General features: G+C 50.9%; 1 protein-coding gene across 1 annotated transcript in view; it reads left to right on the top strand.

The window, feature by feature from the left end:
- Positions 1 to 27,998, top strand: part of Tenm4 (teneurin transmembrane protein 4) — a 699,176-nt gene that overhangs the window by 480,802 nt on the left and 190,376 nt on the right. The window contains 2 exon segments of the mRNA XM_087901469.1: positions 5,035 to 5,290; positions 16,716 to 16,951. Of these exon segments, the coding sequence (XP_087757595.1) occupies positions 5,035 to 5,290; positions 16,716 to 16,951 (492 nt within the window).

The following is a 27,998-nucleotide window of genomic DNA, read 5'->3' as shown; positions in this document are numbered from 1 at the left end:
CTGCCCCACCTCCAGGGCCTGTCCTCTCTCTAAGTCCATCTAGTGCGTCAGACCAGCTACGACTGAGAATTCCCGTCTGCTGGCCATTGGAGCGACATCCGTGAAAGTGAGCAGCAAGCATTTCACACGGGGAGAAAGTGAATGAAGGGAAACCACGCCCCAGAGATCTACCCCTCACCTCCCACTCACACCAGGGCTCACTTTTAGATCGGGGTTCATTCTAGGTTGACATATAATACTAATGACAATTCTCTCGGCCCCTTGCTTGGGACCTTACAGTTTGCCAGTTACCGCCAAGTACCTTAGCCAAGTGACAGAAGGTAGAGCGCAAGTTAAATAAACCGTCTGTGGCTGCACAGCTTAAAGGAGGCCAAACTGAGATTAGCAGTGGAACCGTCAGATGCCGCTGTGGGATGCGCTGACAAAGAGCTCCCTGGCTTCTCTAAATTGGTCCTGCAGGCCAAGGTTCATTAGCTGAGGTCTCAGCGCCTCTACATCACCACCACCCCGAGCCGGTGGTGGTCAATGGCATTTTAATGGAAGCCAAATAATTCTTTCTGTTGACATGCTCAGGCAACTGGAGTTTTTGTGTTTTATGATAATTTAAATACCATCGTCTTTCACATCTGACAGTCTTCAGGGCCCGATTGATGACTGCGGTGCACGCTGGGGTCATCATTAACTCAGATGCAAAGAGAGCCTTGGGCACCTGTCTGCGGTTTGGCAGAGTTGGTGTATGAGGGCACCTGGCCTGGAACCCTTTCTTGGAGCCATCTGATGTTCTTAGATTTTAGCACTTGAGTCCCGTGGCTGAGCCAAAGCTATGAAAGTTTATGCTTATTTTCTCATGAGCGTGGCCTGCTCAATTGCAACTCATTTCGTAAGAAGGCACCTGCCATTGATCTGGAGCATGCTTGGTCCTCTACCTCCCACCCCTGCCTCATCTTCTGCCAGTCTCAGTGCTAAAGTGGCCCCAGCACCAGCTCCTACTCTTCCAACGATGACCAGGTTTTCTAGCCTCTTCTCTCCAGGCACCCACCACCTCGATCTGTCTCATTGTCCCTACCTCACCCACAACCACTGCCTCTCACACTGTTGACTGAGTGTGCCCCCAGCAGCCACGCTGGCATCTAGCACCATGCATACTCATCATCTTCTGCCTAGAGTGCCCCCCAGACACAGGCCGTACTTCACCTGTCGTGCAGTCTTCCTAGAGCCCAGGAGCTCAAGTCAAGCCTCCACCTCCGTGCCTCCAGGGCGCTCCGGAGGGGCTGGAGTCCAAGGTGACAAGGATGATGACGGTCATGACACTTGGAAGGTACACCCTGTATGGCAGACATTGTTGGGTGCGCTTGGCCTGTCCTGGCTCACTTGATGAGCGTGAGTGAAGGATTTCACACGACAGACTTGGAGCCAATCTGCTGAAGTTCAAATTCTGGCTCCCTCCGTCGCGTTAATGTGGGCAAGTTACTTGATCTTTCTGTGAAGAATAACAATAGCCTCTTCTTTTTGGAGCTGTTGCAGGGTTTCCTAAGTAAAGCCTGTAGCATCTGTTGCTCAGTAAGTCCTCAATACTTATTTGTATGATGAGGCCATGCACATTTCTCTCAGTGGGTGCTGTCTAACGAGATTAAGCATTTCCAAGTTGATCATGTTTGTGAATCTTTATTTTGAACTTATAAAAGACCACCATCTCTCCACTTTTTATTGGCACCTTTGACACGTGTACATTTGCTAAGTAAGTAAGTATCTAGAGGCTGGGAAAGTGACTTGCCCTAATGTCACATCACCTGTCAGACACAGGGCTGAAGCTGCAGCTCCTCTGCCAGACCCCTGGGCCCTGCTCTGTACTCTTCTTAACCAGCCACCCCTGAAACTGACGCTTGTTGGGGATGGGGTGCACATCTTCATCTGAGAACCCATCAGCCCCTGAACCAACCATAGGGACCTCCAGGGTCCACGGTGAGCCCAGGACAGACAGATTTGGTGTTTGCCCTGAGAAACTTGTCAAATGCATCCAACAGCCTTTCTCTTTGAAAACCTGAAGCCCTAGGTAGCTCACTCGAGGGGCAGGGCCATCCATTCCGGTTACTTCCTGATCTGTGTTGAGCTCCAGGCACTTTTTTTTTTTTTTTAATCTTTTTTTTTTTATTTATCTATTTATTATGTACACAATATTCTGTCTGTGTGTATGCCTGCAGGCCAGAAGAGGGCACCAGACCTCATTACAGATGGTTGTGAGCCATCATGTGGTTGCTGGGAATTGAACTCAGGACCTTTGGAAGAGCAGGCAGTGCTCTTAACCTCTGAGCCATCTCTCCAGCCCCAAGCTCCAGGCACTTTTATGGCTCCCAGGAGCTAGTGGACCAGCCGGATCCATCAGGTATAACAGAAGGACACTGCCCTTCTGCTGGGCATTTCCTGTCCTCCCCCCTCACTCCTTTTGCTTTAGAACTTCTGTTGTAAATGCTGAACACTCAGCCCCATGGTGACATCTAATGCTTTAGGGATTGGTGAGTCATTCATGTTCCTTTATCACTGTTGTGGACCAGCAGCTACTGTTTGCAAGACTGGAATGTAGATCTATAGCAGAACATTTGTCTAGCACACGTGGGGCCCGGGGTTTAGCCTGCAGCACTGGAAAGTAAATAGTTACCATGTAGCTAAAATGCCGTATGCCAGGCACCGTGCTGAGCACTGACATAAAGCATCTTTTTCAAATCTCAAAACAACCATATTCGGTGGCCCTTGTCTCTAGAAAGAATTCTCCAGGAAACTATGACTTGAGAAGTTCAGCAACTTGTTAGACATCATAGGGTTTTTTTTAAATTATACATTAAAATTTTTACATTTATTTATGGTGTACATGTGTATGAGCACACATATATGTGCGTGTCTATACATGTGTGTGTACATTTATGCCACAGTGTGTATATGCATGTATGTGTGCACACATGCTTGTGCCATGGTGTGTGTGTGTGTGTGCGCGCGCGCATGCGCGCACACACACACACATGCATGCACATGCATCAAAACATGCATGAAAAGTCAGGAAACATCTTGCCAGTCCCACAGTCACAGCTTGTAAGTGGAAGAGGCAGAACTTGAACTCAGAGCTGTGGGCCAGCAAGGCCCAGTCCCTTTCTACTCAGCACGCACAGGGCACCGCCATTTGATCCCGGGCTGGGGACAGTCAGGATTTCCACACCTGTTAAATGAAAGATAATACTGGAGAACACTGAAGCTGGTGTTTGTAAATCAAAGTAGCTCATATGTGGCCAGATGGACCAATATGGGTGACTGCTGGATCTATAGGAAGAGAGTATGGATTAGAACTGTCGCAGAATTTTACACTGATCCAGAGCTTCTAAACAGTTACTGAGGCAGGTGTCCCTGCTCAGACACAGAGCAAACGTCTTGCTTTAGGCCAGCAAGTTCAGCCCAGACACCACACTCCTCTCCAAGGGCACTTCTACTACCTTTGGCCATGGACTCCAATAACCTGTGTTAGATGCCAAGTCCTGTTGGCTTAGAAGACAGAAGTCACGCTGTGGTTTCCTAAGGACCCTTACGTTTGGTTGTGGGACTCCCCTCTGTGTGCTATGAATATGTTTTATTACCATTGGTTAATAAAGAAGCTGCTTTGGCGTATAGCAGGGCAGATGTGCTCCAATGGCCAGCGGACGGGAATTCTCAGTCATAGCTGGTCGGACGCACTAGATGGACTTAGAGAGGGGGACAGGCCCTGGAGGTGGGGCAGCCCCTGCAGAGCTTCCCTTGCAGGGAGTAACACAGACTGGAGGTTGCAGAATGGCTGCTTTACTTTCTCATTGACGTGAGGCAGAGCAAAACCCCAGACTGTGGCAATGCTTGGTGTTGTTCAGGTCGGAACAGTGGGGCAGCACACACCAAAGCTCCACTGCCTGATACAGAGACTCCTATGAGGGGGCCGGAAGTGAGGAAGGGGTGCTTCTCGGAGTCCGAGCGGCTGCCCTGGCAGAACACAGTTAGGAAAGCTAGCCCATCCTTGAACACGCACTGGGGAGCCCATCCTTGGGACATGCGCTGCGGCGGCACTGGGAGGGCCGACAGCTACTTTACCACTAGCTCCACTCTGAGCTCTAGACCATCCTCTGCCCTTCCCTGACCCTTGAAGACAGCACGCCTGAGATTCCCTTGTCCTTGAGCTGAATTCCAAGAGGTTTGGCTCACTGTGAGGCCAGGAGAATGCTTGAGGCAGGACTGCAGACTGAAGGACGTCCCCTCTGCCCCCCGCCAAGTGCAACCCACTCAGGTCATAGGCCCCCACAGCAGTGACATTTCTCCAGCTTACAGAGCATGTAGACGCAGTTGTCTCAGACACCTCTAGGAAGAGCATGGGCTGAGGCTGTGTGTGTTACACTGGAGGAAGGCTGAGGTGTGTAACATTGCATGCATTTACCTTCATTTACCGTGCGCCATTCCCAGGGTCGGTGATTCTCAGACTGAAGCGTGGGTCAGTCACTGGGAAGCTCTGTAAAGTCAGATTCCTGGGCCCCTAGCCCAGGGTTCTTGGATCAATAAGTCTGGGTCAGGGCGGCAGAACTACCATCTCAGACACACTCACTCCCAGGTGCAGAGGCCACAGTATAAGACTATATTCTAAAGACGCTAAAAGTCTGCGAGGCAAAAGGTGAAGTTGTGGATATAAGTCAAATCATCGGCACGGGCAGCTGGAGCCTCACATGCTCCGCCTGCTCGCTTGCTCTCTTGCTCTCGAGATCTTGTTTCTTAGTACTCTCCTAAAGTTTAAGTTCAGTGCGTGGGGTGGGCATTTTTATTTGGTTTTTTGCCCCAATATACATGTAGAACGGAAGGAACTCAGAAGTACCCGTGGACTACAAATTTGACTGAATGAATTAACGTGTAATTTGCTAGTGCCTGACACACTCATTCTCACCCCATGCAGTCTTGTCCAGTCCTCTGTGGCTGTTCCTCCTGCCAGGGGTGGTGCCCAGCCAGCAGCCCATTGACCATGACTGCTTGTTCCCCCAGATCACCCCAGCGGCCTGCAGAACCACCCTCGGCTGCGGACACCACCGCCACCACTCCCCCACGCCCATACCCCCAACCAGCACCATGCGGCCTCCATCAACTCCTTGAACAGGGGCAACTTCACCCCCAGGAGCAACCCCAGCCCGGCACCCACAGACCACTCACTCTCCGGGGAGCCCCCGGCAGGCAGCGCCCAGGAGCCAACCCACGCCCAGGACAACTGGCTGCTCAACAGTAACATCCCACTGGAGACCAGGTGGGTCCCAGTGGACCAAGGCTGGGTGGGCAGAGGGCAGACCAACCAGGGTCTAGGGTCTGTTGGTGGCCAGGTCAGTAGGGACTGTGTCTCTACCTCCTGTCACTTGGAGAAGCTGATATGAAATGCCTTGTCTTAGGCTGGGACTCTCCAGTGGTAGGAGAGAGCTGGGGAAGGCTGGGGTTCTAGAATCCACCAGAGCCGAGGTCCAGGGCTAGCCTGCTGCTTCCTAAAGGTATGACATTGGTCAAGTTGATAAACTCATGGACGTTGCTTGCCTTGGCAAGCAATGGCAATGCAGTGAGTTAGGTAAGGCTTTTGTGAAAGTAGGCAAGAAACATGCAAAGGAGGTAGGCCCAAGTAGAGGACAAGGCAGACACTGGGTTCCATTCTGACTGGGTCCTTAGCTCAGCCAGTTGTATGTGATTTCACTGCTCTATGGCTAGCTTCCGACCTGTCTGGACTATGAAAGGACTCTATGAAGGTCAGTCTCCCCTTCCCTTTTTGCTTCCTAGTCTGTTGGCCCTCCTGTACCCAGATAGTCCCCAAAGGTTTTCCATGAGCGTTACCAGCACAGGCTTGCATGTGGTGATTCCATGTATTCTGCATACATCACATGATGTCCTCATTCAGGAGTTCAGGAAGGTGAGAAGCAGTGGCTCTGTGGCCAGCTCAGGTCACACAGGAGACACAGGAGGCTGGCACAATGCATGACTAGGACTCGAACCCAGGGGCGCCAGACCTTCCGTCCAGTGCTGTTATCCTGCGGCTCATTCCCTTCCTACGGGATTTGCCATGGGGTGTTTCCTTCAGCTCAGGCCTGCCACCATCTTCCTCCCCCATGCTTAGCCACTGTTTTCCAAACGGGGTGTGTGTGTGTGTGTGTGTGTGTGTGTGTGTGTGTGTGTGTGTGTTTATAAAAACCATGCAACCACTTAAGAAATCATAGGAAGATAAAAAGAGAATTAGGTCATCTGTCACTCTCACACCCGAGCAGAGAGTTTGGCACGCCTCTCTCTCTGCTCTCTACACCATAGATGACACATTCCAGGCTGGTCCAGCACATCTCCTCCTCCACCCTCTCTCTCAGAGAAATGGCACACATAGGTTTTCCATTTCCAAACTCCTATTCTTTGTGAGGAGCACAAAGCCGAACCACGTCTGAGGAAGGGGAAATTTGCCTACTCACAAAAGGTACACCCACCCGCCTCTGCCTGACCCCCGACAATCATGATGACGGCATCGGCACATTGAGCACGTCAGATCTGCAAGAGAAAAATCATAACCCTTTGGTCACATTTTGTACTTGTGGAACCATTTTTCCAAACCCGAGTTCGTCAGAGATGTGAGCCTACCAGGACCCACCCTGGCCGGTGTCTTTGTTATTACCGTGTGTGTCCATCCACATCCTTTGGACTGTCTCTCTCGCTCACATCAATCACAGGGTAGACTAATTGCTGTCATCCCTCCCCGGGTAGCCAGTCACCGTTATCTTCAGTACTTATTGAGTAGGACATGGCCCATGGAAACCGGCAGCCAATCAGTGGCTCTGGTCATCTGCATGGATCATGGAGGCCATTCTCTGCTTGGATGTTCATTTGGGGAGCAAAGCAAGACCTTTTCCCGTGAGTCTGTAAGTTTCTCAAGGGGAAGAGAGGCAGGAAAGGGCCACCGAGAGAGGTTTCCCAGGTGGTCAATATGTGTTGTAAAGACTGTCCCACCTCCCCTCCCCTGCCTGTCGGCTAGAACATGCCTGCCTTGCTGATCCTCTGTCCTCCTGTCTCCATTGCTTAGAATGAATGAAATTGGGCTTTCATCTGTCATTATCATTCAGATAATTAATATCCATCATAGAGAGCTAGCAAATAAGATAAGCAAGAAGAAAAATATCACCTCCATCTGCCAAAAGGCAAACACGGGCATGCACACCCTCTCATAATCCATCAACATACATGCAGCACACCATCATTATATATAGTTAGAGTGCATGTATTTAATATTGAGGACATGCATGTAGCCTTCTCCTAGTCTGTGCTCTTTCAGACTTCTGCACAGGTCTTGCACGCCACCACTGTGGTTGACCTCTTCTTCACGTCTTGGTCTAGCTGAGTCCTATTTACTCCTGAACAGCTGAAGAGGCTTCCTCTGTGACCCCAGAGCTCTGTGCATCCACAGACAGCCCCCAAACTAAGAGCAGCACCAACCCCGCTCGACGACATCATCAGAAATTCCGCCTGTCAATGTTGACCTCACCGGGTGATCCATAGCTATCTTCAGCCACACAAGACCTGTTCGTTAAACACATCAGGTGGCTGAGCGAGTTATTCAACATCCCCACACCTTGGCTTCTTCCTTGACAGATTAGGATAAAAATTATCCTTTCCCAAGAGGTGGGAAAGAAGCAAACGTAAGAGACACACATACAGTGCCCGGCATCGAGCAGCCACACTGTCAGAGATATTTCTTGTGTGTTCATGAAGCTCTGCTCCCCTATGTCAACTCTGTGAAGGAATAAGTCATGGAGAAAATAGCCACGATGGGGGCTGGAGAGATGGCTCAGTGGTTAAGAGCATTGCCTGCTCTTCCAAAGGTCCTGAGTTCAATTCCCGGCAACCACATGGTGGCTCACAACCATCTGTAATGAGGTCTGGTGCCCTCTTCTGGCCTGCAGACATACACACAGACAGAATATTGTATACATAATAAATAAGAAGGAAGGAAGGAAGGAAGGGAAGGAAGGAAGGAAGGAAGGAAGGAAGGAAGGAAGGAAGGAAGAAAGAAAGAAAGAGAAAATAGCCATGAGTCCCCACACAGCCGAGGAAGGAAGAGGACAGGGTCTGCCCTCACTGCTTTGTAAGAGTGTGGCCTGGTGTCCTGAGAATGTGACAGGCCATTCACCATCAAGAGTGTGTCAAGGCACAGTCCTCGGGGTCAGATACATCCCCCCCAAACTACCACCCTACCGCTCACTAGTGGACCTACACCTTGTGCATTTGCACCCCTGAAAACAATCGTGATTTTTGGTTCCAGCTGCCACTGCTACATGACAAATGCCTCCCAACTTGGTGACAAAGGCAGCGTGCAGTTTGTCCTTCACAGGAAAGTCAGGAGGTAGGGAAGGTCTCAGATACACAGCTCTCCTGCTGCACGTGGTGTTAATAGCGTAACTCGTCTTTAGCACGCATTACATGCCTTCCCCTTGTCTGTGGCACTCCTTCATCCCTAAGGTGCCTCGGGACCTCTGCTTATGATCCTCTGAATGGGACAGTTGTACTTCATTCTGTGTGCATCGGAGTCCCAAGGTATGGAGACAGAAGCCATTGATCCTCCGAGATGCTTAGCCTAGACCTGGCCTAGTGTCAACTCTGCTTAGCCAGCTTCAAGAAGAGAGGGACTGAACCCCGCTTCCCAATGGGAGAAGTATCAAAGCTTTGGCAGCCATCTCTAACCCACCCTCCTCCAATATCAGACTTTTCTAGCAGTTACATGGAGACCAACTGTCTTAGGGCCCCCACTAACTCACAGCGGTGCCCGTTATCAGTAATACTCACCAGATGCCTACTGTGTGCTAAGAGAGCAAAGAAAACAACCTCTTGCCACAAATGGTCATGGCAGAGGAAGCTGGGAGACATGCTGTGTGTGATTCAGTTACTGTAGGGTCCCCAGCACATGACACAGTGCTTGTCACAGCACAGTGGGGGCTTGAAATATGAACACACAGGTAGAACGAGTGAAGACGGGACAGAGGGGTGGCCAGATATGCTTAACTGACTCTTAAAAAGGGACAGCTTCCCATAGCAGCTGGTAAGGTGACCAAGAGAGATTATATTTCCTCCTGGCAGAGAAAGATGGTTACCAGAAGGCTGGCGAGAGGAGACTTCTGGAGACTCACTCCCTTCTTATACCCCTGTACCTCTGCCAATCCCCTCGGCTCACTGAGTTTTCCAGGGAGGAGCCTGGACCCACTTGCGCTCCCTAGACCTGGAGTATGCCCTATGGGAGCGTCTGTGGTTCTTCTGTGGAGCCATGTATCGAAGGGTCCCCCAACCTCTGATCCACTTCTTTGGCAGACTGTGGCATCAGGCATTTAATTGATTTCACAGGGACTGTCTGATTAATAACCCATCAGGCTCCTGCTGGATGAAGGGGAAACCCAAACAGAAGGCTGCCAGACCTCTGCTCTGCCTCAGCTCATCCCTAGCCCTGGTTCAGGAGCCTGGAGCCCATTTTGTGGTCATACTGAATTTGAGAAACCGCCCATGTAACCTCAGGGATGAGGCCACCCTGCTATCTCTAGGCCAACCCTGCTGTGGTTCCCCAAATGAGACACAGGGATGGGTCAGGGCAAGCCCAGAAAGTCGTTTACCCTGCCTGAGCCTCCTTAGTTTATCTGTAAAATAAACACTGCACAGTCAGAATGGGCAGTCTTCTCTGTCATTGGGTGATTTGATCTCAGCTGTATATAAGATCCCTATAAGACAAATCCCACTGCCATGCAAGAAGCTCCCAGAGGGAGGTAGACCTGCGAAGGGAAGACAGACACCATGGATGATGCTTAAATGGAGCATACGCAGCAAGCAGAGGAGACAACATCATTCTGTGTGCTGCAGAGCATCCGTACCCATGACTGACCCTCTCGGAGACCTCCCAGGGGGCTGTCAGGTGCTAATGAGAGTCCCTCTCACATAGAACCCCTTAATGCTCCCAGCTCTCCACAAATGGCATGTTGGAAGTCTCCAGGAGGACCACACCAGGTTTGGGGAATGGCTAACAGGGCTCATGATACGGTCATGAACACAGCTCTGCGTTCACAGCAGTGAAAAGATGCGAAGCAAGATTGGCGAAGCAAAGATCTGTGGGGTGAGGTAGAGAGAGGGCTTCTAACCAAGTCCCAGGTTCCAGAGGCTGCGCCCAGTGGAGCCGTGCAGAACAGGCACACTCTGCTCCCCCAGCAAAAGCCGTGGTAGGCATGGAATGCTGCCAGGCAGCGGGCACAGTAGGGACCCAGTGCCCTAGGTTATAATAAGGGTTGCCATATGAACCACCTCTGCCTGGGACATATTGAAATTATAGCCTCCTGGAAGAAACACATGTCTGCAGCAGTAGGTTGAAGATGAAGTATGTGCCCAGTGGGCCTTATCAGTTCTCACAGGGAACCCTCCTGAGGCCCCCACCTCAGATGCCAACCAGGGCCAGTCTTAGGCAGACTCAGGACCACTTCGTTTAACTCTTTCCCACATGGGTGGAATGAGCCACACACTACCACTTCCTATCTAGAGAGGAAGGGTCTGAATTAAGTGACTCGCCTAAGATCCCGCTGTCTTCCGAAGTCCTTGCATCTAGCCTCTGTCCAAAGCCAACTTCCTGATCACTTTCAAGTGTCTTCTCAGGCCAGGTGAGGGGGCACAAGCAACCAGAAGACTAAGGTGTGAGGATGGTGGGTTTGAGACTACGTAGCGAGACCCTGTCTCAAAAATAAGTAAAAAATGAAGGGGCTTCTCAAGGCCTCCATTGACAGGGTGTCAGCAGAGACAACACTTAGTTCAAGGAAGTTGGACAAAGGCACGGAGCCAGGAAAGAGGTAGGATTTGAGTAAGATGGCAAATAGTTGGAGGAGAGGGGAGGACCAAGGGCCTCCTGAGAATGATTGACAGAATGAGCAGCAGAGGGGATCAGGTCATTGAAAAGGGGGTCTAAGCCATTCCGTGGTCATGAGGCCAGGATTGCAGAAGCCAGTGAGTAGCCGCTCACAGCTGGGCATTGAGAGGTTGCCCTTCCAAGGACAGCCGTGGCCAGGAAGAGCTGGCTCTTCTTGTTTCCTTTCTTCGTTCATGTGTCTGAGTGTCAGATGCATAGCTGACTCCTCGTGAGCCTGGCTGAGTCACCGACACCTGCGCACCCTGAGGTGTCAGCTGCAGTACGTAGGACATGATCCCTACTGTCCTACGCCTCTCAGTGGCGATGACAATGAAGTGTGATGATGGCCACCCCAGGGCTCTGAGATCAGTCCAGCACAGCGGCTTCTGTGAGCACACTGACTGTTGGGTGGGGCCATCCTGAAGACCTCTTTCCCTTGAAGGTCAGGGGCATCCCTTCCCAAGGCCATTTGTTCTTCCCCTTTGAGGCTAATTTCTCAAGCCCTGGCTCACACTGGTGGGCCAGCTTCAGACAGTTCAGGAGCTCTCCTGGATGTAAAGGGGACTGGATCCCTCTCCGCTCAGAGAGGGGCTCCTAGAGCCATACACCGCTTACCTGCAAAGCTCCCTCTCACGAGCCCAACCAAAGTCAAAGCCACAAGTCCCATCCCTGTCACTTCCTTTCCATATGACCCTCACGAGTCTTGCCAAGCCTCAGGTCCCGTACCTGTGAAAGGGGGTAGAAACACCATCGACCCACAAGAAGATCATACCTAATCATAAATCAGTCACCCATACCTGAGCTGCCAGCAGGGAGGACAGGAAGCTGTCATCAGGGGTGAGCAGGGAGCTACCAGCAGGGGTGAATAGGAAGCTGTCATCAGGGGTGAGCAGGGAGCTACCAGCAGGGGTGAATAGGAAGTTACACAGGACGGCTACAACTCCAAATGGGCTCAACACCTTGTGCGCCTATGGAAAACTCCAGAAACCTTTCATTTCTTAGAGCAACTAGACACCTAAGGTGTTGGAGGGGTGTAAAATTTAGGGGACCTATGATCTGGGAGTCAGGACACCCATGACTCAGTTTCCGCTCTGCCATTGACTCGTTTAGGATCAGGAGACATGTTTTCTTGGACCTCAGTGTCCTCGTCCAGCCCACAGGCCAAATGATCTGATCCAGAACTGAACAGTTTGGCAAGTGCAGAATGAGGTGGTCTCACTGCAGCAGCAGTAGCCTGAACCACCATCACTTTTGACAAGTGTTTGTGTCCCCCCATCCCTAAGTGACCTAAATGATGAATGTCCATGTTGGCATGCTAACAGAAGCACTTCCAGAAGATCCATCACCGCATAGCTGGAGAAATCCTTCACTCTGTCCCATTGCCTGTCTCCTTATCTTCCGGCTCTAGTCTCCTAAGTGATGCTTGTCAGCGCTCTTGCCTTTTAAACATGTTTCTTTTTAAATTGTAAATGTTAAAACAGGGCTGGGGAGGGCTCAGGCAAGCAGGCAGGCAGGCACTCACTCTCCGAGCACAAAGACATGGTTTGATCCCCAGAACCCACATAAAAATTCAGGGTGTGATAGCACACGCTATAATCCCACTGCTGGGGAGATAGAGACAGATAGATTCCCTAGAGCTCACTGGCCAGCCAGCCTAACTTAATTAGCAAGCTCCAGGCCAGTGAGAGACCATGTCTCAAAAGGGAAAAATATGAATGATGCCCAAGGCTCAGCGCCCAAGGTGAGCACACCCAACCAGCACACATGAACATGCAAACAGCCACACGGATTAAAGATACAAATCACTTGACCTGGGCACTGGAAATATCCTATCATTAACGTTTTGATCTTATTTCTTGGCCTTTTAAAAAAAACATGCTTATTTGTTTATGTTTGGTGATTACGAGGTACAGCCTTGACTCTCTGGAATGTAGGCTGATGGCCAACCCCCGAGTGCTCCCAGAAACAGGCAGTGCAGCCAGCATCACTGCAGAAAGGCAGCAGAACTCCATGTAGGTCCTCTGAGCGGACACTGTGGGGCCTCCTCGTGCCAGGGGAGGTGGGATACAGAGAGACCGAAAATCCTCCGCAAAACGAGAGACAAGAGGCGATAATAATAACCGCCGCCTGCTGCTGTCTCCAGGATCTATGTGCCTGCCACGTGCCGGGCAGACTTCCTTCTGCATATCCTGCATCCAGCAGCACCCGGCTCAGATCTGTCTAGTGACTGCATGTATGTACCAGTCAGTCGTCTCCTTCAGACACATAGCAGCAAGCTGGACAGAAAGGACAAGTGCCTCACAGAACTGGAAGAGACATACTGTGCAAACCAGCACCCCGTGTTCCCATCAGCATTCCTGAGCCTTGAGCTCTCGCACAGCTTTGTCTTCTCACATGGACTGATGCCGTGCATGTGTGTGTACACGTGTGTGTACACGTGTGTGTGTGTGTGTGTGTGTGTGTGTGTGTGTGTGTGTGTGTGTGTGTACTAAAGCACTGTAAGGAGTCAGTGAGTGGCTGGGGAGAAAGACAGGGAGCTGCTGTGGGCAGGTAAGAAGCCATTGCTGTGGAAGGAAGTCTGAGGTCTGATCTATGGGAATATTTACTAGACAGCTCAGGCTTAGCTTGTTTGACAGAGGCAAGGAAGCCAGTGTATCTGTACCAGGAACATGACTTTGGCGGAGCAAACCAAACAAGATCACGTAAGATCTCGTAAGCCCGGGAAGGACTGGGGAGGGTTAAGAGCAGAGAAAAGATGCACGTCTTCACTTCTGGTTGTGTAAGTGAGCAGTTACCACTCTGATAAATTCTCAGAGGGATTAGCTGCCTCGGGCAGATGAAGGATGGAGCTGGGGCCTGAATTTAGATCTGCCTTGTCCCTCAGGTCTCTCATCCACAATGCTAACTGCCAATCCCTGTCCCAGGCACTGGGAGCCTCGTGACAGGAAAACCTTGCAGTGATGGCCCAGACTCTGGTGACTCTCCACAGGACAAGGCCCACTAGTGCCTCATTATCAGCATCCCAGCAGCAAAACAGTGTTGCCTTTTATTCCACTGTCCCTGGGGTGTTAGTGACGTGGGACCTCCACAGTCCCTCCCTCCTTGGTTTGAGAAGGTGGCAGGCAAAAGTTGGGCTGTGTTGAGTACACAGAGTTGCGCAGCAGACGGCCTGAGTTCTGGGCCCGGCCAGCGCATTCCGGGAGAAACTCCACCACCTGTTCACCAAGTGATACGACCTCAGGAAAGTTGCTTCTCTGAGCCGTGCCCCACCAGCCTGCAAGGGGAGATGACAGAGCTGGCTGGATAGGAATGGGGTGGCGAATACGTGTAAGTCACTCAGAGCTCCTTGAACAGCAAGCCGTGTGTGGTGGCTACAGGATAGGGCAACCGTCACATTGAGCATCATCTCAGGCGACCCCGTAGCAACCCGTGCATCCTAGTGCTATATCCACCAGTGCAGAGAAAGAGTGATGGAAAGAAGGGAAGATTTTACCCAGGGTCACACATCAGGAAGCCTTTGCATTGGAATACTATGTGCTAAGGCTGGGTAAGAGGCAGAAGGCTTCCTTGGCAGGACTATAGCCCAGAGCTGGCTTGCTGCCCTCTCTCCTCCCTCTGGTCTGTCTTACCGTGAGACAGCAGCAACCCTGAACTAGCTGGAAGTGGGATTCAGGGCACTCGAGAGTGAATGGCATCACCTAGCAGGTATGCTGAGACCCAGACGGCTACATTCGGGGCACAGTCAGCAGAATGCATAAGCATCGCCCTGCCCTCATGGACAAAGACCCTGCCCCGTGTCTTCAGGGAACTGTCTTCCTTGCTAAGCAGTTACCACCCTGTTCCCACACAAGCCGAGGGATGGTGAGACTCCAACCAGGTCCTCATCCACAGGGACGTAAGAGAAATCCAGATTTGTTGGCCCTATCTCAGTGCACCAACTGAGTCCCTGTGGCTCTGCTGGACCTGGGCAGGGTACGACTCTCCAGACCGTTCTCCTTCTTTAGAAGACAGCGGCCACAGGTGCTCAGTGCTCTCGTATCTTCAGAGAAGTCACGTGGGTGCTTCCAGATGTTGCTTTAGCAGATGTGGAAGGAGTCAAAGAGAGAACGTAGGGCTTTAGATCCAGATAAACAAATTCAAACCCTTGCTTTGAACCTTGTTGCTGGTGACCTTGGCGAGTCCCACTACAGTTCCCTATCCTGTAGTATCCTCATCTGTAGTACTGGGATCACCCTGACTTCCTTGCATAGCATCTAGTTTGGAAATTTGAGAAAATGGATATAATGTGCCTAGCCCACTGCTTGGCACCCTGCAGTCCTCCCAGCTGAGAACTGGAGTTGGATACTCACAGCTTCCAGCCACGCGGGTTTGTATAGAGAGCGCTCCCTCTGGGTGCTGTGCGCCAGGTGGACCCTTTGCACACGTGGCTTTGCACACCGACCGATTGCCTGGACCCTTTGTCCCTGCTGGCCTCACGCACAGCCGCACCCGACAGCCGCTCTTCATTTGTTTCTATACTCTCCCCTTCATCGATGCATGCATGACTCATGGCTTCATTCATGTCTCCATGTGTGCGTAGAAACCTAGGCAAGCAGCCATTCCTAGGGACATTGCAGGACAACCTCATTGAGATGGACATTCTCAGCGCCTCCCGCCATGATGGGGCTTACAGTGACGGGTAGGTGGCACCCCTCCCCCCATGCTCCTCCTTTGTATATGCTCTCCTTGTGGCCCCTGCACTTGCATGCAAACCCCTGAGACCTTTCCCTGGGAACTCCTGGGAGAAGTGATGCCGCGTTGCATGAACATCCCCAAGTCCGCGTTCCACTCGCGAAGTCTGTCCTTGGAACGCCCTGCCCCCGCCCCTGCCCCGGCATATTAACAGCGGTCTTGTTAATATGCAGCTCTCAGCATCTCATCGGCTGCCTTTGCCATTCTGGAAACCATCTCATGTCGCAGTTTTTATACAGCACAGGCCCTGTGTCTCACGTATTCCGGCCTCGAGTGTATATTCTGTGGTCTGAATGTCTTCTAGCCTAGGAGGAGTGGGTTGGTCCTAAGATTCCAAGGCCGTGCAGTAGAAATCACACAATCCACACAAGGTTTGCAGAAGTCCTCCCATGGCTATGGTTCGGGCCATGTTTGCAGGATTTCTCAGCATCTCCTTTGGCCGCAATTCATGGGCTCTGACATTCTCCACTGCTTTCAAGATCGCAGCTGGGCTACAGGATGGAGCTGCCCGTCTTTCCTCCACATAGCTTTCAAGTAGCGCTGCAGCTAGGGCTCCTGAGGCTGTGAGGGCATTGTTACCAGCCACGGGCAGAACTTAGTGGTGACTTCTGGACTTCTACCCCAGCAAAGCTCCATTTAAAAAGAAGGGCTTCTAATGCCTTACCAAGGTGCACTGAAATGCAGGTATTAGAACAACAGGAAAAAAAATTAAATAGCAGTTAGTTCTTTCCCAAGAGCCATCCCCTACCCCAGCTCCACGGTTCCCAGGAAAAGGACTTCAGGGCAGCCTCTGTTGAGTGAGTAGTGGCTTCTGCCTTGGGTGGGGTTCCAGTCCTATGAGTGCTCTGTGGAAACGTGTCTTCTTGTGCCCTGTTTGTGGTCCGGTGCGTGACTTTTCCTGGCCCTGTCATCTTCCCTGTGATGATTCTCTCTCTCTTTCTCTCTTTCTCCAGGCTTCTCTGCATGTCCCTTCTTCCGTGCGTCTATCCTGCAGGTTGGCCTGGGCGCCTGGTTGGCAGGCAGATGCTGACACCTTCCCGCCTCTCTCCATCCACAGGCACTTCCTCTTCAAGCCAGGAGGCACCTCCCCGCTCTTCTGCACCACATCCCCAGGGTACCCCCTCACGTCTAGCACCGTGTACTCGCCCCCACCCCGGCCCCTGCCCCGCAGCACCTTCTCCCGACCGGCCTTTAACCTCAAGAAGCCCTCCAAGTATTGCAACTGGAAGTGTGCCGCCCTGAGTGCCCTCGTCCTCTCGGCTACCCTGGTCATCCTGCTCGCATACTTTGTGGGTAAGCACATTCTCCCCACCCCCACCCCCAGCTCCCCGTGACACCACTTTGTCCCAGAGGGTGGCCACCAAAGCACCTGGGGTCACCAAAGGCACCACACCAGTAACACAGTCATAGGACGCAGGTTGTACCAAGAAATCTTGCCCTGGTGTGGTCCATGACCTACAACATAGGAGCGCTCTCGCCTCTGTGCCTGGGTCAGGAAGGCTAAGGTGAGGAGCAGTTCGGGAGAGGAGCCTACTAGTGAAAGAAAACCTCCAGGACTGCTCCGGGTGGGTTTCAGGCTGGGTGGCATGGTAGTGTATTGTGGAAGTGTCGTGGTTATTAAAATACAGTCAGAACCCAAGGAAATCCTGCATGAGAAGCACCTGTGAGTGGAGAGCCGGCTGAAGGAGGAGCAGAGGTCCAGAGCCATGCTGGCTGCCAGTTTTCTACCCAACCCCAGATCTGCTCCGGGTTATGTAAGAAAGTCCCCAGTTCTGTGACTTGTGGCCCTGCTCCAGCAGAATGGCTTCTCCTTGGCATTCTTTGGACACACTTGTAGCAAAATCTGGTTTCCTACTTCTGAGTTCCCCCTTTTTTATTTTCTCCTGGGAAAGCAATTAATTGAAAGAGAAGTGGGCTCGGTGAGGAGTCTGCGACCTCTGTGGTAATAAACCTATGACGAAAAGCATCCAAAGTGGGTTTGGCTTAGCTCTGGATGTCTTTTCCAAGGATGAAGGCAGGTGATCCTAGCCTGGGAAGGCCTTGAACCCAAGTTAAGGAGTTCAGAGAGAGTTCTGGAAGCAAATGGGATTGTCAGTATAAGCCAGTAGGCAGAATTATAACTGACCAGCTGAGATCAACAAAAGACAGAGGACTTTCCTCTCTAGCAGGCTGTCATCACGGATGCAAAGTGAGCCTGTCTTGAGAGGCAGTACCATGCCATCGCAGACAAAGATCAATAGAACACAAACCACCACTTGTTTCAGAAATTAAAAAAATGTTTTAAACATAGATGGGTTTCAAATGATGATGTAAACTGTAAGTTCACTTCCTCTACAGGGTCCTCGGTTTCCTAAAAATAGTCAGGAAGGTGACATTCCTGAGAATATTCTAGTATCTCCCCTATGCCAGGTCTTGTTTCCCCTTATGAATATAGGCTTAGAGAATGCATAGCTCCAAAACAAGCTGGTGTACAATTCATATGTCTTTTACCAGTTAACTTATGGTTGTCATCTGGAAAGCTACATTGTATGAATCCTAAGGCTGTATTCCAATGAAATGAAAAGAAACTTCTGTGATTGATTAGTGATGCCTGTCATGGTCACCTTGGAGCAAACAGGGTGGGAACATTATTGAATGGACAATCAGAAGAGCTGTCAGCAGTGGTAGGCCACAGTTAGGTTTTCATTACACGAAGAAGGAACCAATGTCAGAGCTATTGGAAAGTGGTTACGACGAACTAGTCTAGAAAAGTTGATGGCTCCAACTGAGATAATGACGATGTGGGCGTGGAGAGACAGGACGTAGACGTTAAGATAACTTTAGCAGAATCTGCAATGCCAATCAGAGGTTCATTCCATTAATAGCATGAGCTCAATTAAGAGTAAATACAGGTTTGTGATAAGGGATGTAAGGCTGGACTGTAGCAGTCACACCTGGGGAAGACACCAAGAGGGTCTGGGCATTCCCTCTGTCATTTGCATAGACTCAGCAAGGGCTTGGGGAGAGCATGACCTCTGTACCAGACCAGTGCTCCCACATGGCAACCGTTCACCCTCAGACAGCTCAATAATTCCCCAGAATAATGCCTGTGAGGCTGGAGTTAAGCACTGCCTGTGTGGGGAACTGGTCACCCCACTTCTCAAGGGCTCGCCATGACAACCTTGGGATCTGGTCTCTTTCCCCTGTGGGATTTGGTCTCTTTCCCCTGATGAAGGCTAGAATGGGCATGCAGGCATCTTACTCAGCCCTAATTGCAGGCTGTGATGACTAACTTGTAAGGAACTATCAATTATTAAAGATCAAATTAATTGTTTCAGCCAAGCACAAATATCCTTAACAAAGACTCTTTTCCAGCAGACCAACTGATCTAATCAACAGGCAAAAAAAGCGCAGATATTTAATTAGATTTTTGATGAAAAATTGTGTTTAATTTCAAGTATAATCAATTATTAATTACTGCAATGAGCAAGTCTGACTGGGTTTACTAATTAACTCATTTAAAAATTATGAATAACCTTTTCATTTGTAATCATTTTCTACAGCCTATCAAATTCCAGATAAAAATTGCATCACCTAGTAGCCAGCAGAGGGGGAGACAGAGCAAAGGGCAGGAAAGAATGTGGCTTCTGCTGGTATCTGCCCAGGGCAGCCGTACCAGGGTGGTGATCCTGACAGAGCTACTTGACCTTCAGCCTCTTAGTTGGGAACTGTGCTGAAAAAAATGAGCAGCCAGTGACCTTTCAGTTTCAGACATATTTACTGGCATTTCCATGGGAAAATAGAGAAAGCAAAGTTAACACGCCATGGAACCTTGCCTTTGGGGTCTCTCAGCCCGCTTCCCCCAGCAAGCTTGGTGGGGCTGGGGAGGACCTGTCACATTCTTGTGATGTTTTCATAGGGGTCCGCACAGGTCTCCTTTACTCCAAAGGACTGGCATCCAGACAGGCAGCCTACGAGTGCTTACCCCACCTGACTCTTCCCGTAAGCTCTCAGATCCTCGCTGGTCTCCACTGACGACCTTACCTTTCATTTTCCGAAGCAATCTGCTTCAGAACCACACGGAGGAAGGGACTGGAGGGTGGTGGTGTACCATCGTGTAGACGATGCTTTACTGCGTCTTGATCCCGCTTAGAGCATTTCCTGTAACACAGTAATGTATGTAGACTAGGAAGAGTGACGGTGGCCACTGCCATCCACAAGAACAGTATCTCTTAGCTCTGACTCTTCCACGGGCCCCTTTCTAGCCCACACATCTCACTTGTACTTCACCATTGAAATCTCCTGACCCCAGCGGGTTAGGACCCCATTTGAGGATGAGGACCCTGGGACCCACAGAGCTAAAGTGACTCACTTTCTGTCACGTGGTTAGATTAGGGATGTGACTGCCCATCCAGAGGCATTCCAACACTTTTGAAATCTTTTACTCTTTGAAGCTCACTCTTTACCCTTATACGCTAGCTTTCTGATCTTGGTATTTTGGGGGTTTTGCGGGGGAATTTATCTTAACTGTGACCTTAGCATTGGACCAAATCCAGGACTTTCTTCTTCTTTCTGGACCCTCCCAATGGGTCTGTGGATTCAATATGACTTTCTCATGGGGGATCTAAGGCTCAGAGAATGTGTCAGCTTTCCAGGATCCTATAGGCAGTAAATGGCATAGCTGCTGCTCCACCAAGACTTGGGATCTCCAAAACCATGCCTTTAAGCACAATCCCGAGCTCGAACGGGTGATGTTGGAAGACTCCACTGCCGACCCTACATCTGATCCTTATCCACTGAGCAAGCGTGGGTCCCTTTCTAAACCCCTCAGAACCTCAGCCTCACATTTCCATACTGTTCCCATAACGGGAATGGCGCGCCTGAGTGACAGATCCCCCTGGAGAGCCTGTCTTTGGAAATCAGGTTGCCGACTTCAAGACCTCAGCCCCACTGCTTACAAGTTTTGCAACTTGAATTTCCATATCTGTGCAGTGGGAACACAAGTGGTTACACATCACAGGGTGGCCATGCAATCTGGGGAAGAAAGTTTATACAGAGTAGCTACCCTGCCCTACACACACACACACACACACACACACACACACCCTTGGTACAGAGTCTATCATCAGTAGAAGTAGGATACTGGTGTGACGTGTGTTATCATCACAATGCAGAGTATCTACCTCCTTATCTTCTGAGGGAAGACCTGGGCCTAGCCAGCCTGCCTCGCTGTGGCCTGCTGGCTTTCTGGCCTGCCTGGGTCACCAAGGCAGCAAGAAAGCAAACAGGGAGTTTGTCGGAACACATTTGGAGGGAGGTCTGGCTGTTCCAGGACAGCAGTCACAAAAGGAACTGTCATCTACAATGCCGCAGCCCCCCCACCCTCCACCCCCGCCGCCGTGTCTTTTCTGTAACTAGGACAAAAGCTGACTTCGCTTCGCTGACAGCTGTAGCCCCGTGAAGCTGACAGCTTCCCTTGCTTCCCAACAGCTGCGTAAAAGGCAGTAGATGAGCTACAGATTACGATCTTGAGGAGGCTTCAAGCACCTGTCTGGCAGGAGAGCCCATGGAATAGAGTGGAGAAAGGCTCTTCATGTACACGAAGGCCCCAGAGCACCCTGGGGTGCTGGCTCTTCCACGCCAGCTCCAGGCCCACCCTGAAGGGTGGAGGTGCTTTGACTGTAATATCTCTAAGGAAGCGTGGCGCCCTCCAGTAGAGTAACTCAGGGAGTCTTCTTCCTACTTCTGCGCACTAGGAGGATAACAGAGCTGCGGTAGTCAGGCTAAGCACAGGGCCTGTGGTGGAGGAGGCAGCCCTTGCCGGTGGCTCCGGAAGATTGTCACTCCTGCTCCTGGACCTATCCTAGCCTGGGATGTGATGGGTGTAGCCGACCCCATAGTTCCCTGCCTACAGGCGTCGTCCCAGAACATACAGAACATGGGGTCACAAGCAGGAGCCGGAGCCACCTCTGGGTGGGACATTCCTGTAGCAACAGATCTTTTTATTAACCAGGTCATATTTTCACCTCTACCAGAGACTGAGCGTGGGCTCAGACACTAGGCAAACCCTGGCATAAAGCGGTGAGAATTTAACTGGTGAGAGTGTTGCCAAGCTTAATTGCCGCTCTCTAGGAGGCAGTGCGGAGAGAGCTTTCCTCGGTTGGACATTCCTGTTGCACCGGGCCTGGTGGAGCCCAAGTCATCGGTTCTTGAGGCCGTCTGGAAAGGGTTGGTAGAGGTGCGCTTGGGAAATTAATGAGGTTTGCAGAGAAGGTGGGCTCCCTGGAGATCTCCGACGCTCTATGGCAGAACACCTGACAAAGGCGGCTAAGGAGAGACGGCTGCTCTGAGCTGAGAATTTGAGAAGGAATGCCGTCTATCGTGACACAGAAAGTATAACAGCAAAAGCATGAGGCAGACAGTGGCATTTTAGACATAATCAAAAAGCAGAGCATGCCCAGGAAATGGGGCCAGGCTTTGAAGCCTTATGCCCCACCCCCAGTGACTCACTTCCTCTAGCAAGGCTCCCGTTCTTAAAGACCCATCACATTCCAAGATAGCTGGGGAGCAAGTTTCCAAATGTCTATGAGAGACGTATCTCATTCAAACCACAGCACCTCTTAAGCTGCCCACCGTCAGTGTGGCAGCAATACCACAGGAAGGGACAGGAGACATCTCTTCCCAAGAAGGCTGGCAGTGCATACCTCCTGTGGCCTATTATCCTGCCCAGAGGCCAGCACGGGGTGGCTGTGCTCAGAAGGGCTTTATTGAATAAGGACTGTACAGAATGCTTAAGCCTGCTGTAAATAGTCTCCATAGAAAGATATGGGCCAAAGCATAGTGACGGAAATATTTGTTTCACCTCCTGGGATTCCGGTACAAATGAGATGGACATAAGAAGAATAGGGAACACTTGAGCGGTGGAAGCTGGGGTGATGGTAGCACCCTCCCCCATTCCTTAGCCGAAACAGACTCGTCCCTGCAGCCCCGGGTCTCAGATGTAGTTTGTTTCATGAGCACAGACCCGCTGCACTTTGGGCCTGGGTGTTAGTGAGTGGCCAGGGCTCGTGCTTTCTCTTCAACCTCACATCAGGTCTTTGGGATGGAAGCCATGGGTTTAGCTTTATCGCCAAAGCATGGGGGGAGGAACCCGCAGAACCTGATCTTTCATGAGGAGAAAGGAATGATCCAAATACAGGATCCCGCATCAATGCCTTTCTCTCTAGGATTGGTTCCTCTCCCTGCCCTGTAGGAAGATGTTTATGGGTTACACTCTTTACAGCTGACCTCCAGCTCCCCAATAGGAAGGCCTAGAGACTGGCATGTCAGAAATGCTGTCCCGGAAAACAAGCAAACCTCTGTGTGTTTCCAAGGACAGAGTCAGGCGTGAGGTATAAAAAGATGGGAGAGACATGGGAGATGATCCACTGGATGTAAGCAGGAAGACAGAATTTGGATTCCCAACATCCACAGACAAATCCTGGCACAGTTATATACTTTCCTACAAGCCCAGCGTTTTGGGGAGAACAAGGCAGGACCTCTGAGATTTGCTGACTGCCAGCCCAATTCCATGTTTGGTTAGAGACCCGGTCTCAAAGAAGCAGGATGAGCAATGGTAGACCAGGACATCCCGTGTCCCCCTTTGGCCTCTGCCCACAGGCACAGGCGTCTGGAATGAGAGGAGGGGTGAGTGCACAGCCTTTAGAGACCCACGATCCTGTCTGTGCCGTCCCTCCGCAGACACGAGCCCCGCCATCCGGGCACGCCTGTCTTCACCAAGCTCTCCATTGTTATTTGTAATGCAGAAATAAAAATGAACACACGAGAGACCGACTGAAATTATGACTCAGGCAACATGTTTGAGCTCAGCATGAAAGAAAGGCTTTCCAGTCTGAGGCGCTGCCCACAATAGAACAGTTTGGGGGTGATCTTCCTGGCAGCAGAATTACCAAGCAGTAGGTTGTATTTGCTTGCTTCTTTGTGTCTTCGATTGTTCATTTGCTTCTGATTGGAGAATAACGTAATGAAGACGCTGATTGCAAAGGCGAGTGCCAAGTGTCAAGGAGCAAAATGACTCTGGACTAATGGCTCCAGGATGTTGTTAACCTCCAGGCACCGCAGGGTGAGGGAGAGGGTGTTCACATCCATGCCGTTGCTGCTCACATCCATGCCGTTGCTGCATACAGTCTCCATTTGTTGTGGATAGCACTTGCATGGACATCTTCATATCTGCCGTTTCCTTCTTCCTTCCTCTCAAATGGGATTTCTGGGTGACCGGGTGTTGTCAGGTCAATGCTGCAGGATAGGACTGAATCCCAGACCCTACTCAGACATCTAGTCTCCTCAGTGTCCTGCAAGCATGGAGCTTTGTGGGTGATCTCGGGTCAGCTGAGATCAGGGGGAACTATGGGTCACAAGGGACCCCAAGAAGGAAGCAGATCTTCATTCTGGAGGGTGCCACCTGCGACGTGCCACCTGTCTCTCTGTGTGTGCTCTTTTCCAAGACCCCTACCCAGGTCAGACATGGCGGTATACTGCTATAACCCCAGCCGCCGGGAGGCTGATGTAGAACAGTGGGCTTGAAGGCAGCCTGAGCTGCAAAGCCAGACCTTGTCTCAACAAACTCAAATTAAGAACCCGCAAAAGCTCTCTACTTAAATGTCATTATTCAGGAAGGCCAGCATCTCACTTATATGCCCTTCTGGAGCCCGTGGTACTCTCCACAGTCACATCTGCTGTGACATTAGGTGCTGCCTATCAGTCTCCACCACTGGGCTGCAGGTTTCCATGGAGATAGAAAGTGTCCCCATCAAGCTTTGCTGTCAGCACAGGTGGTTATGTCCAGGTCCAGCATGTGTTTGGCCAAAGTTCCTTGGGAAAAAAAGATAGAAGGGAAATCACTGAGGCTAGAACCAGCAGACACGAGACAGGAGGTAGGAGGGATCAGGAGGGAAGAATAGAGACTCCAAACTCATTTGCACGTCTGAAGTCTAGATCTCATGAGTAGAAAAGGGCTGCTGGAAATGGGGATGGGGTTAGAACCAGAAGAGCGAAGGCCAGAGATGGCCATTGGGACCAAGGCTCTGTGCCTTATTCTGCTCCTGGTTACTGTGCCATCTGATGCGAGAACCCTGCTCTTGATGAGCCTCTTTCTCCCGGCCTGTGAGTGCAGTTAACGGGCCATTCTGGGGACAAAGTGACTTGCTGGCACCCAGCGCTGTCATGTAATAGCCACCAGCAGGGACAGTCTGCCTCCTGTCTCCTGGCAGACAGGACACACTGGATGTGTGGGCCAAGCAGCTCCAGAGTTTGAAAATGTCCCGAGAGAGACAGACCCAAGTTTATGAGCACATTCACTTTTAATACCAGCGATCCGTACAATCAAGCCCCCAGGGAGGCTGCACAGGAACGGCGGGCAGGAGATAGCCATGGCTGTATCTCAGGATGCTCCTGCAACTTCACCCAAGACATGTGGAAAGGCTGTGACTTTACAGAGCTCCGGAATTCTTGGAAAGAATTTTTCCTTCAGTCTTCTTTTTATTCCAGGCTCATTACTGTATGGTTACATAATTTCAACCTAATGCACGGGAGGGCCCGGTTTCCCTGGTGGCCATTCTTTCACTCCATAGAATAAAGGGGAAGTCACTTCAATCAGGGTGCCTCTTAGGGTGCTGGAGCCTGGGACAAGGGCAGAAAATGGAGCTCAGCCAGGAGCAGAGCAGGGAGCAGAGAAAGATGGGGAGAAGGGAGAAATGTTTGCAAAACACGGTGCTTTCTCTTCCACTCTGTGTTCCCTTCTCTCAGCAAAATGGCAAGACGGTATCCAGCCTTGTCCTAAGGACAGCTGTACAGTCTTCCGGTCAAAGCGGACTTCTTGCACGGTCAGACCTACAGCCCAAGCCATGCTTTGAAAATCAGTCTTGGCTTCCTCTCTCTTTGTGGGTTTGTGAGCGTTGCGGAGGGTACACATGTGTCTATGGGAATGTGGGCACACGAGGTCAGAAGGCAACCTTAGGTGTCATCGCTAGACATCTTTTACTGAGATTCTGAGCATTTCTCACTAGCCTGGGACTCATCAAAGAGGCTAGGCTGGAAACCAACAAGGCCCCCAGGCCCTGCCTGTCTCCACCTCCCCAGTGCTAGAATTACAAGAGGTAGCCATGCCTGGATTTTTTTTCTTTAGGTTGAGTTCTCAGAAGCAAACTCTGAGCCCTCTGCTTTCCACGGCAAGCACGTTGCTGAGTGGTCTCCCCAGCTTTCATCTCTGGTAATTTACCAGCTGATAGCTAAGTGGTGTTTTAAGCCACTGATGAGACAGCCTCTGCAAAAGGTCTAACCTAGCCCAAGGCCCAAAGAAGGCCTTCAGTGCCTTCAGGTGTCCCTCCAGAGATTCAACCCTCCATGACCTTCTTGGATGCAGGGCTTTTAGTAATTAGTAGAAGGAGCATCCCACACTCAGCGAGGAACCAATACTGACCCGTTTCCTGCACTGAGTCCTCCTGAGCTGTGATTGACAAAGCTGTATAAGTTGCTTAAGGCCTTTGGGTTAACCAGGGGTTTCTAGAGAGCCAGATGTGCAAGGAACTCCTGGCAATATGGAGTGGCTGTTAATACTACGGGATACACTTTGAACCTCATCCCTGTGGGATCCAACAGGAGACACGAATTTATTCTAGACAGGAAGTTCAGCTGAAACTTCCACAGAAGGTGGAGTTGCAAATCGAGGAAGACATTGAGAGAGAAGCTAGAAAAAGGAGTTTTGAGGGGAGGAGTAACCACACAGAGGAGAGGCAGAGGACGGCAGGTAGAAGCAGCAGGCGTTTGTGGAGGGCGTGTTTGCGTGCCTTGCGTGCCCCTTTCTGTATTTGCCTCTCTGAGCCTCAGTCTCTATTGCACCCAAGTGTTCTGAGTGGAGAGCTCTAGGAATCAAGGTCAGTATGGGTGGATTCTGTTGTCAGCCCCATTGGAAGAGAGGCTGACTAGGCAAACGCATCATAAGCCTGGCTTTTGTGAGAGGACTATCAGACGATCAACCTTCTGGAGCTTTCCTTCCACCACATACAGTTAGCAGAAACATTTCCAGAGGTGGACATTGAAGCTGAAGTACTTAAATTACTCGTTCAGCAGTGACCCTTGGTCGTCTAGACGGCTGGACCTAAACACCAGGTGTCCGACCTCTATGTAGACCACTTCTGAGTCCACGCCCAGTACCTCACACATGAACTCACCGTGCACCAGGAGCTTTTGCCTTCCTGTGTGGTTTTCCTCTAAGACACCTCCAGACACCTCGGAGTGCTGGACCTGCTGAGACAGCCAACAGCAGTTCACATGATCAGTGAGGCCGTCATATGCCTGGAGGTGCAGTTCCAAACGAGGTTTGTGTTTGTGCGTCTGATCCTCCCAACAATCCCAGCCAGCCGTGAGCTAGGTGCTGAGTCATCTTCATGGTTGCTGTCCTCATCCGTCTGGTGTCTGCCTCTGGCTGACAATGAACCGGCTCAGGCTCTCTCCTCTCCCTTGAGCTGTGTGTGGAGGGAACTCCTTGCCGGAGAGAAGAACTGATCACATCTCTTATGGAATAAGTTGGCATGGATCTGTCTATGCCAGGCAGGGGGCTTTGAAAAGACTATGCTCTTTAACCTCAGTTCTTCAGAAATGAGCAAATAGAGGAGGGGAGGGGAAACTGTGGGGAGACCTTGGGACGGAGCCACCACTTGCTCAGTAGCAGCTCCTCAGGGCCTCTAGTCTGGCCACTCCCCCACCCCCAGGCTTCAGCAGGTTCTTGTAGCTTGTCACTGAAACCATGCTGAAGAAAGACCTTCCTGCTGGTGTCTAGATTTCTGATGCCCTTGAACCTGACCTTAGATTTTGTGCACAGCCTCCAGTGGGAAGGGAAACAAATGCCAGGTTCATCCATTGTGCCATGGTCCCCAGCCTGTCACACTGTCCCAAATGCTATCCATCAGACCATCCATGGGCCACTGCAGTGAGGCCCCTGCTCCTCCTCTACACGTCTCAGTGGGTGTGTCTCTGCCTGAGCGCACACAATTGCACACAGCTGTGCATGCAGCAAACCCGTTGAAAGGAGACAGTAGGAGCAGGGCAGGCCTTTAGCGGATTCTTTGTCCCTCATCTTCAAACTCCCTTTTGCCATCTCGTATCTCCCAACTCCCCTCTAAGGCATAAGGTCTACAGAGTCCGTTAGTGCTGTAAGTACTGCCAAAGTCCGAGGCCCTGTTGACAGTTTCACAGAGAAATATTTACAACAGTCTGTGTGCTAAACATAATCTATATCAAATTAGAATATGTGAGTGTTTTCATTAACTGCTAAGCAATGGGATAATAATGTCTGTTTTCAATA

The sequence above is a fragment of the Myodes glareolus genome, chromosome 24, assembly GCF_982192425.1.
Source record: "Myodes glareolus chromosome 24, mMyoGla1.1, whole genome shotgun sequence".
In the NCBI taxonomy this organism is placed as follows: domain Eukaryota; kingdom Metazoa; phylum Chordata; class Mammalia; order Rodentia; family Cricetidae; genus Myodes; species Myodes glareolus.
This window is presented reverse-complemented; position numbering and strand designations above follow the sequence as displayed.